The 11,559-nt window shown below is 43.7% G+C and overlaps 1 protein-coding gene across 1 annotated transcript; it reads left to right on the forward strand.

Moving 5' to 3' along the window:
• Positions 1 to 197: 197 nt before the first annotated feature.
• mfsd14a2 (major facilitator superfamily domain containing 14A2) lies at positions 198 to 9,569 on the forward strand. The gene is made up of 12 exons (XM_027153614.2): positions 198 to 464; positions 1,460 to 1,555; positions 1,819 to 1,881; positions 2,200 to 2,327; positions 2,418 to 2,532; positions 5,524 to 5,742; positions 6,096 to 6,209; positions 6,501 to 6,572; positions 6,879 to 6,991; positions 7,262 to 7,359; positions 7,468 to 7,634; positions 7,997 to 9,569. Exons 1-12 carry the CDS (start codon positions 381 to 383, stop codon positions 8,207 to 8,209), a joined length of 1,482 nt encoding a protein of 493 aa, XP_027009415.1. The 5' UTR covers positions 198 to 380; the 3' UTR covers positions 8,210 to 9,569.
• The last annotated feature ends 1,990 nt before the right edge of the window (positions 9,570 to 11,559 follow it).

Below are 11,559 nucleotides of genomic sequence, written 5' to 3' on the forward strand. Positions count from 1 at the left end.
TGTATAGCTTTAGCCTTTAAGATTTATTCTAATAAAATAACAAACAGGAACCTGATCTTGTACCTGGACAGCAGTTGAGGGTGTGCATTATTAGCCAATCACGTTGTAGCAGGTGGAATTGTATTGACCAATCATTACGCGGGAGTAGCAGCGCCCTACCCAATCAGAGCGACGTATACGGGATTTGTCGGAATACGGAAGTGGGAAAAATAATAGAGCTACAGTTGAGCTGGAGAATTGAATGATTCAGTTAGCGGCGAAGCTAATTGTGTTGGGTTAATACACGGCTAGCCTATGCTAAGCTAAGCTAAGCTAAGCTAAGCTACGCTACTAGGGCAGGACCAGCGTCTTTCTGCTATAAGGATGGATAGAAGCGAACGATGACCGGGGAGAAGAAGAAGAAGAAGCGGCTGAACCGCAGCATTCTGTTGGCCAAGAAAATCATCATTAAAGATGGAGGCAGTGTGAGTTATTGTGCTAATGCTAACACTTAGATATGCTAACACTGCTGACAGCTTTAGGGTTAGCTTTATGCTAACGTCAGCGTCTTGCTCACATCATTTTACCTTCACAGTGTTTATTTAAACCTGAAGACACGTAAACACCAAACTGTAACATTCTCTTCTAAATGTAATAATCTAATGTTATAACACTGTGTGTGTGTGTGTGTGTGTGTGTGTGTGTGTGTGTGTGTGTGTGAAACACACACTCAAATTATGTTTATTACCTTTTGTTAATATTTTTTACTCTAATGAGGTTATTTTATTTATTATTAGCATTATTATTTCTGCTGGTGTTTAAAGCTGGACGTGTGAAGAACAGGAACATCTGGAACTGGAACACAAACACACACACACACACACACACACACACACACACACACAGACAAACTCAGATCAACCTGCAGTTCAAAAACCTGCTGTTCACTGACACCTGTGTAACACAGATAAACTGTGGATATCTCTGTGTTGTGATAAGAGTCACAGGGATGTTTTTTATAAAGTGTGACATGACGTGACATACAGCTAAGTATGGTGACATATACTCAGAACTCTTGTTGTGAGGTTTCACACTGTGAGAAACATTTCTCTTCATGGTTAAAATAAAAGATTAATGCCGGAAACGTTGGTTTCTTTTGTGCCAAATCAGAAGGCATGTGATCAAATCTGCAGCAGTGTGTGTAAACATGGTGCAGTGTAAACACACACACACACAGCACAAGCTGTTACAGGAAAATAATCAGTACACAGTGGGGTGATGGAGCACAGACACAGTACACACACTAACACTGTTTATTTTCTCTCATGTGATTTCATGTTATTTTCCTCAGTCATGACACACTGACACTCACTGACACACTGTAATAAAGAGTTCAGCATGTAGCTAATGCTAACCTGTGTTGTGTGTGTGTGTGTGTGTGTGTGTGTGTGTGTGTGTGTGTGTGTGTGTGTGTTTTTAGCCACAAGGGATGGGTGAGCCGAGTGTGTACCATGCTGTGGTGGTCATCTTCCTTGAGTTCTTTGCCTGGGGACTCCTCACCACACCCATGCTCACAGTAAACCTGCTACACACATACACACACTATTCACACCAATCTGGTCTCTGAGTTATGTTTTACTTTAACATTTAGTTTATTACTTTATCAATGTTTAAGAAATGATTAAAACTTCACACATTTAAACTCAATCTGTTCATATGAACATATAAATTCCAAAATTGTCCAATATAATTATGATGCTAACACTGTGTGTGTGTGTGTGTGTGTATGTATGTGTGTGTGTGTGTGTGTGTGTGTGTGTGTGTGTGTGTTTGTTTCAGGTGTTACACCAGACTTTCCCCCAGCACACATTTCTGATGAATGGACTCATTCATGGAGTTAAGGCAAGTTTAAACCACCACCACCACCACCACACACACACACACACACACACACACACACACACATATAATACACTGAGGAGAAAATAAATAACAGAATAAATATTCAGTTCTTCTTGTTACGTTTAAAGGTTCCACTTTACATTTACAAACATCACAAAGTTTAACTTTTTATAATGAAATATTTATTCATAAACACAAACAATATAGAAAATATATACATAGATGACGATTTATCAGACCGTTCTTTAGTGAAACCGTTTGTGTGTGTGTGTGTGTGCGTGCGTGTGTGTGTGCGTGCGCGTGTGTGTGTGTGTGTAGGGTCTCCTGTCGTTCCTCAGTGCTCCTCTGATTGGTGCTCTCTCTGATGTTTGGGGACGAAAATCATTCCTTTTGCTCACCGTCTTCTTCACCTGTGCACCTATTCCACTAATGAAGATCAGCCCATGGTAACACACACACACACACACACACACACACACACACACACACACACACACACTCCATGAGCTTGTTAATATCTTGTTCTGTGTGTGTAGGTGGTACTTTGCTGTGATCTCAGTATCAGGAGTGTTCGCTGTGACCTTCTCTGTCATATTTGCGTATGTGGCTGACATCACACAGGAACATGAGAGGAGCACGGCGTACGGCCTGGTGAGAACACACACACACACACACACCCTTCTATGTAATCATGAGCACCAGGAGACGTCTCCTTACACTCCTATAAGGGTTATGATTATGATTCATCAGTCAGGTTCATGCTGTCCTGGACCTGCTGTTGGACTAATTGGGTGCTGCTATAAAATATGTTAGTGAGTGAGTGGTGAGTGAGGAGTGAGTGAGTGGTGAGTGAGTGGTGAGTGAGTGGTGAGTGAGTGGTGAGTGAGTGAGTGGTGAGTAGTGAGTGAGTAGTGAGTGAGTAGTGAGTAGTGAGTGAGTAGTGAGTGAGGGAGTGAGTGAGGAGTGAGTGAGTAGTGAGTGAGTAGTGAGTGGTGAGTGAGGGAGTGAGTGAGGGAGTGAGTGAGGGAGTGAGTGAGGAGTGAGTGAGGAGTGAGTGAGGAGTGAGTGAGTAGTGAGTGAGGGAGTGAGTGAGGGAGTGAGTGAGGAGTGAGTGAGGAGTGAGTGAGTAGTGAGTGAGTAGTGAGTGAGTAGTGAGGGAGTGAGTGAGGAGTGAGTGAGGAGTGAGTGAGGAGTGAGTGAGGAGTGAGTGAGTAGTGAGTGAGTAGTGAGTAGTGAGTGAGTAGTGAGTGAGTGGTGAGTGAGGGAGTGAGTGAGTGGTGAGTGAGTGAGTAGTGAGTGAGTAGTGAGTAGTGAGTGAGTGGTGAGGGAGTGAGTGAGGAGTGAGTGGTGAGTGAGGGAGTGAGTGAGGAGTGAGTGAGTGGTGAGTGAGGGAGTGAGTGAGGAGTGAGGGAGTGGGTGAGTGAGTGGTGAGTAGTGAGTGAGTAGTGAGTGAGTAGTGAGTGAGTAGTGAGTGAGTAGTGAGTGAGTAGTGAGTGGGTAGTGGGTAGTGAGTAGTGAGTGAGTAGTATGTGGTCAGAATTGTTTCGTTATTCTGAATAAATATACTATGATCCACAAATAAATATAAAGAGTTTCACATATTTTTTAAATTAACAAATGCACAATAAGCAAACCGTAAATATATGTTACAAATTTCACAAAAAGAAATTAAATTCACAAATAAATAAAATGTGATTTGCAAATAAAATTTTTTTTATAAATATATATAATTGTATTTATTTGTGAATGGCTTCCTGCTCATTTGTGGATTGCGTTCTGTGCATTTGTGGATTTGAAACATTTCTAATGTCAAGACGTGCACAAGAATCCACAAATAGGTGGACTCCGCCCACCGTCTGCTCCAGCCAATCGGACCACGGTCTCATGGCGCTGACCAATCGTGGCACGTGATTGGTTGGAGGTAGACCATGTCAACATGTAACATTGTGAATAAGAGGAAAAATCTACACAAGAGGAAGAACCTTAAAAATTAAAAATCTTGTCAACAATAACATTTTTTACTAACTCTTCATGCTCAGTATTCAAAAAGGGATGTTTGACTCAACATGGTTTAAGAGAATTCAGAAGTAGAAAATAAAATAATAAATAAAATCCCTCAATAATGCCAATTAGCAGGGATTAGATCACTATAATATGTAGTTATTACATCCTTAATGCATAGGTGGTGTAATGATTTAGACCTATGCTGAAAAGAGGCATTTAGATTTATAGCATTAATGGCATAAAACATATCGATTTATGGCATTTAGCAGGTACCAACGGTCTCGTGGCGCTGACCAATCGTGGCACGTGATTGGTTGGAGGTAGACCGTGCCACGATTGGTCAGCGCCACGAGACCGTTGTCCGATTGGCTGGAGTAGACTGTGGGCGGAGTCCACCTATTTGTGGATTCTTGTGCACGTCTTGACTTTAGAAATGTTTCAAATCCACAAATGCACAGAACGCAATCCACAAATGCGTGCAGTGATTCACAAATGCACAGAACGCGATTCACAAATGAGCAGGAAGCAATTCGCAAATAAATACAATTAAATATATATTTATAAATATTTTTTTTATTTGCAAATCACATTTTAAGCATTTTAAGTAGTGAGTTGTGAGTGAGTGAGTAGTGAGTTGTTAGTGAGTTCACAAATGAACTCACATTTTTAAAATTACAAAATCACATTTTATTTATTTGTGAATTTAATTTCTTTTTGTGAAATTTGTAACATATATTTATGGTTTGCTTATTATGCATTTGTTAATTTAAAAAAATATTTGTGAAACTCTTTATATTTATTTGTGGATCATAGTATATTTATTCAGAATAACGAAACAATTCTGACCACATAGAGTAGTGAGCAGTGAGTGAGCAGTGAGTGAGCAGTGAGTGAGCAGTGAGTGAGCAGTGAGTGAGCAGTGAGTGAGCAGTGAGTGAGCAGTGAGTGAGCAGTGAGTGAGCAGTGAGTGAGCAGTGAGTGAGCTGTGAGTGAGTTGTGAGTGAGTTGTGAGTGAGTTGTGAGTGAGTTGTGAGTTGTGAGTTGTGAGTTGTGAGTTGTGAGTTGTGAGTGAGTTGTGAGTGAGTTGTGAGTGAGTGGTGAGTGAGTGGTGAGTGAGTTGTGAGTGAGTTGTGAGTGAGTTGTGAGTTGTGAGTGAGTTGTGAGTGAGTTGTGAGTGAGTTGTGAGTGAGTTGTGAGTGAGTTGTGAGTGAGTTGTGAGTGAGTTGTGAGTTGTGAGTGAGTTGTGAGTTGTGAGTGAGTTGTGAGTTGTGAGTGAGTTGTGAGTGAGTTGTGAGTGAGTGGTGAGTGAGTGGTGAGGTTGTGAGTTGTGAGTGAGTGAGTTTAGTGAGTTGTGAGTTGTGAGTGAGTTGTGAGTGAGTTGTGAGTGGTGAGTGAGTGGTGAGTGAGTGGTGAGTGAGTGGTGAGTTGTGAGGTTGTGAGTTGTGAGTTTAGTGAGTTGTGAGTGAGTGAGTTTAGTGAGTTGTGAGTGAGTGAGTTTAGTGAGTTGTGAGTGAGTGAGTTTAGTGAGTTGTGAGTGAGTGAGTAGTGAGTTGTTAGTGAGTTGTGAGTGAGTGAGTAGTTAGTGAGTAGTGATTTGTGAGTGAGTAGTGAGTTGTGAGCATGAACACACCTCTGCAGGTGTCGGCGACGTTTGCGGCCAGTCTGGTGACGAGCCCAGCGATCGGAGCGTACCTGTCTCAGGTGTACGGGGACACACTAGTGGTGATTTTAGCTTCAGCCATCGCTCTGCTGGACATCGGCTTCATCCTGGTGGCTGTCCCTGAGTCACTGCCTGAGAAAATGAGACCGGCATCATGGGGAGCTCCAATCTCCTGGGAACAGGCCGATCCCTTCGCTGTGAGTCTCTCACACACACACACACACACACACACACACACACTGCAGATGATTAACACATTAATCTAACACAGACCTTAGCTATAACGCCACAATGTGAAGTGTTATCACGGCTGCTGTACTATTGGAGATAAAAGCTTTTTTCTCTAAAAGAAGCTCATGTTCGTATTAATGTACTCGCTCTGATACCTTATTGTTTCCATAGCAACATCTCATTCACAGGGATGATTAAAGTGAACAGTCCATTGACATATTTACATTTAAGCCAGGCACGTGTATGTGTGGAAGGCGTCTCTAGTGTATATGAACTCTGTGTGTGTGTGTGTGTGTGTGTGTGTGTGTGTGTGTTACAGTCTCTGAGGAAGGTTGGTCAGGACTCCACAGTGTTGTTAATCTGTATCACCGTCTTCCTTTCTTACCTGCCTGAAGCTGGTCAGTACTCCAGCTTCTTCCTGTACCTGCGGCAGGTAACACACGCGCACACACACACACACGCCCACAAGCGCACGTGCGCACACACACACGCAAGCATCACACTACATTCACAACACAACAACACTATACTACACAACACAGTCAGATTACACTCACACTAAACTACACTAGTACTGTAGTGTACTAAGTTACACACCAATCACAGTTACACTACATAATAAATCCAGCTGTAATGTTTATTTTCTAAGAGTTTAATATTAACACACACACACACACACACACACACACTCCTGTTTGTACATTTGTCTCTTTTTGATTCTCAGGTGATTGGATTCACCTCAGAGACAGTTGCTGCTTTCATTGCAGTGGTGGGAATCTTGTCCATATTAGCTCAGGTTTGTGAGCGTGTGCGTGTGAGAGCGTGTGCGTGTGAGAGCGTGTGCGTGTGAGAGCGTGTGCGTGTGAGAGCGTGTGCGTGTGAGAGCGTGTGCGTGTGAGAGCGTGTGAGAGCGTGAGCGTGTGTGTGTGAGAGCGTGAGCGTGTGTGTGTGTGTGTGAGCGAGCGCGTGTGTGTGTGTGTGTGTGTGTGTGTGTGTGTGTGTGTGTGTGGAACATTATTTAAATGTGTCCATAGTTTACATGTGTTTAAGTGGACTTACTTGGTGTGTGTGTGTGTGTGTGTGTGTGTGTGTGTGTACACAGACAGTGGTGTTGGGGATGTTAATGCGCTCCATTGGGAATAAGAACACCATCCTTTTGGGTCTTGGCTTCCAGATCCTGCAGCTCGCCTGGTACGGCTTCGGCTCCCAGCCCTGGTGAGTCACCTCTCTCACACACACACACACACACACACACACATAAGCGCACATACACACACAAGCGCATATATGCACATATACACACACAAGCACGCACACACACAGCCATTGTTGTAACAGTTATTCCACAGAGAGAATAGAGAGAAAAAGGAAGGTTTATTCTGAAAGATAACATTCAGAGTTTGCTTGAAAAAGTTCACATGATACATTTATGGGGTGTGTGTGTCTGTGTGTGTCTGTGTGTGTGTGTCTGTTTGTTTGTTTTAGGATGATGTGGGCAGCTGGGGCTGTAGCTGCAATGTCCAGCATCACTTTCCCAGCCATCAGTGCCATCGTGTCCCGAAATGCAGATCCTGACCAGCAGGGTGAGACAGACACAGACACACACACACACACACACAGACACACACACACACACACACACACAAGTTATATGATCAGTAAGTGTCTGTACTACCTCTGTGTGTGTGTAGGTGTGGTACAGGGGATGATAACAGGGATCAGGGGGCTGTGTAACGGACTCGGCCCTGCGCTCTATGGCTTTGTCTTCTACCTGTTTCACGTGGAGCTGAATGAGATGGATGCTGCAGGAGGAGCTGAGAAAGGAACCAAACCCAACATGGCCAATCCCACTGATGAGGTCTTACACACACACACACACACACACACACCTTCTGTCTTCCAGTTTTACACTGTCTGTTTCTCTCATGTTTACTCACTGCTCATCTGTCTGTCTGTCTGTGTCTCTGTCTGTCTGTGTCTCTGTCTGTCTGTGTCTCTGTCTGTCTGTGTCTCTGTCTGTCTGTGTCTCTGTCTGTCTGTGTCTGTGTCTCTGTCTGTCTGTGTCTGTATCTCTGTCTGTCTGTCTCTGTATCTCTGTCTGTCTGTCTCTGTATCTCTGTCTGTCTGTGTCTGTGTCTCTGTCTGTCTCTGTGTCTCTGTCTGTCTCTGTGTCTCTGTCTCTCTGTCTGTCTGTCTGTCTGTCTCTCTGTCTGTCTGCAGAGTGCCATCATTCCTGGTCCTCCCTTTCTGTTTGGAGCGTGCTCAGTGCTCCTCTCCCTGTTGGTGGCGCTCTTCATCCCTGAACACAACGCGCTCTCTCTGCGGCCCAGCAACTACAAAAAACACAACAGCTCCACCCAGAGCCACGCCCATACCCCTCAGGGTGGAGCCTGTGAAGGCAAAGAGCCTCTACTGGATGACAACAGCGTATGATCCTTTTCACTGCCACTGCAAACACACATCAGGGTGGAGCTTGTAGGAAAAGAGACCCTATAAGTTTACAGCAGTGTGTGACTCCACCTACTGCCACCTCAGTTACATCAGGGTGGAGCTAGTGAGAAAAAGCGACCTGCGTCTTGGACTGGTTCAGTGTCGGACTCCACCCATTTCCCCCCTGACTCGTGTCCGGGTGGAGCCAGTAAGAGGGATGGGCCTTTCTACTGGAAAGGTTTTGTGTGACTCCGCCTACCGTCACCTCACACAACAGGACGGTGCTCGAGGACCGAATGACGGCACTATTTGACTCCACCGATTGTCGATCAATCAAACATTTCTCCTGTGTTTTTGAGCTCAAATACGTTAAAGGGCGGAGCTTGTGACAATTCACACAATGCTGCCAAACTCATACATGCACAAAACCCTTGGTGTTGGAGTCTGAGAGGAAATTGGCTTTTCCTGTATGCATGACTCCACCCACTGACACCACACACATATCAGGGTGGAGTTTACAGAGGACCAGTTCTGTATAACCCCACCCACTGTCACACTACAGCTTCATCATGACAGATGTGTATGACTCCACCCACTGCCCCTTCAAATGCACCTCAGGGTGGAGTCAGATACAAGACTTCACCCACTTTCACGTGTTGTGCCCGCAACACATTTTTCACCATACTGAGACCTCCATCAGCTGACAGCACACTTCAGGACGTTGTGTGTGAATGACGCTAGTGTATACACAAGCCTACACACACACACACACACACACACGGTCTGGTGAATTTTATAGGTGTGTGTGTGTGTGTGCATTTTGTTAAAATGAGGCCATATCACTGCGGCTGTGTCCTGAATGGTGCCCTACAGACACACGGCGCTTTGGTCAGTAGACATTGTACAGATTTTTAGATATTTCTAGACTGTTGTGGTGCATTGTGGGTCATTTTTGTTTTGATATTAGCTTGTCACAGTGCATTATGGGATTTAGTCCACTTTAATTGTGGATCTAACAGATGCCTGTTGTAGTAAACAGGTTTAAGACACACAGCAACTGTCATACAAACTGCTGCCTTTGTTTACTATGAGATGTAAATCTGTACCTCATAATGACTCTGTCTGACTCCCCTGTCTGACTCCCCTGTCTGACTCCCCTGTCTGACTCCCCGGTCTGACTCCCCGGTCTGACTCCCCCATGTCTGTGTGTCCCATGTGTGTGTGTCCCGTGTGTGTGTGTGTGTGTTTTGTACTGTGTTTGTGGGTAAAATGAAGCAGAGTATTTAAAACGGTAAATGAAGCAGCCAGCTGCAAATAACAGAAAACAGACCATTATTTATTAAAGGGTTCCTGGTTCTCAGCACTTCCTTGTCGACTTCCTGTGTGAGAGCTTCACTGTTCAGTGCAGAGGTCCTGGGGATTATTATGGGATACGTTTCACTCCTCCACAGAGTGGTGTTAAAATGTGCAGATTCGGATTACAGTGAAACAGACAGCAATGTTTTTCTACACACAATTAACTCGTGTGTTTATTCTTCATCAGATACAGGAATAATAAGTGAATGTGTGACATTATGTGAACACAACTCTGTACAGATACGTTTAAATTGTGTGATTGCTCTTAAACATCTCTGTTCATGTGACACACGACATACCAAAAGAAGTAGTCCTGTTTCTTTATAAAGACTTTTTTAAGAATTAAATATTATTAATTATACACTAGCATTTATGGACATGTTTCTACTGCATGTTATCGCCATGTTTCTACTGCACTGTAGCAGTGGGAGGAAAGTACACTGAACTCAGACACACACACACACACACACACACTAACAGGTCAGTCATGTGCAGAACAGAATGCTTCACTTTATCACAAACACTTTTACAGGTTTACTTATTTTTCAGGTGTTCAGTAAAATCTCAGCAGCACGCGATTTTTCCACTAGAGGGCGCTGCTGATCTCACTGCTGATACACACCATGGCTTTTATTCCGTTGGTCTCTGTCTTCGATACACTGTCTTCTGTGTTAATGGGATGTTCAGTAGAGCAGTGTGCAGGTCACATGACCATCACATACAGTTAATATCCTATGCTAATTCAACAGGGTATTTCAATTTAGGGCAAGAGGAAGATATACATCAAGACTCTTGTGTTCCGCTCTTGACAGGTGAAGATCTTCCTCTTATTTTCCCTGTTTGTGTTTTTATTTATTTATGTGGGATCCTAAGTCTGTGTTCCAGTCCCAGTGCTGAGGTTTCAGTGATGAAGACTTCAGCTCTTCTGTACGTCACTGTGGATAACAGAGTGTCTAAATCAGAACACAGACGGCTTTACACACTCACTGGGAATAATCTACAGTCTGAGTGTAACCTTTAGTCTTAGTCCTTTATCATCAGAAGGGTTTGAACTGAACTGTCTGTTTCTTTCCTCCATTAGAGGAAGGTTGATACGGAGGCTTTAGTTCCCTGCAGGAACCGAACACGGATAACGTCCATCCGCTGCATGAGAGACAGGAACATGCTAAGTGCCATGATAAAGCGGTGTGAACCTGAGAGAGGAACATGACAACGATCTAAATCACGTCTAAACCATATACTGTACAGAGTCACTGTCGCATTCAGTCACTACATTCAGGTGCAATTCAACACTTTTACCTCACCGTTGACTCCTTTACCTCGTGCTCTATTTTCTTTACCTCATGCTCTGAGACAGTACAATGTGTGTCCTGGTCCTGAACAATGAAACACATGTACATCACACATACATCACCTCCTGCCCTGTTTACATCCTCTGTTCCCAGAAGAACAGTGTGTGTGTGTGTGTTTGTGTGAGAGAGAGAGAGAGAGAGAGCGAGCAGAAACATGTCACTAATCCCTGCCAAAAGTTAACGATGTGAAAAGGAAAACAGGGCGTCGACAGGACGAGGATGTTCTAAAATAAACGTCTAATAGTCTCCTAGACAACAGAATAACTGTTTGTCAGGGCAGAATGAGGCTGGGGATAGTTCTGAGATTGTGAGATTGTGAGCAAGGAGAACGATGTGAACGGTGCAGAAGGTGAACATGGCATTGTTGAGCTGTGTAATGGACATTCTGTGGGAGGACAAACACAGGAAATATGTGATGATATGAATAATGATGATGATGATGATGATGAAGCTCTTTCTGACCTCTCAGATGTAGCAGATCTTTCTCAGATAGGACACGAGTGTAGCCCTTGGAAGAGATTAACGATCATTTAGATTAAACATTTGGAAAGATAGTTGTTTTTTCAGATGTAAAGAAATTTGAGACCTCAGTTCTTTACTGGCAGCGGAAGGTTGGAGAAGATAAACTCATAATGTGTCAAAAAA

The sequence above is a fragment of the Tachysurus fulvidraco genome, chromosome 1 (genome assembly GCF_022655615.1).
Source record: "Tachysurus fulvidraco isolate hzauxx_2018 chromosome 1, HZAU_PFXX_2.0, whole genome shotgun sequence".
In the NCBI taxonomy this organism is placed as follows: Eukaryota; Metazoa; Chordata; class Actinopteri; order Siluriformes; family Bagridae; genus Tachysurus; species Tachysurus fulvidraco.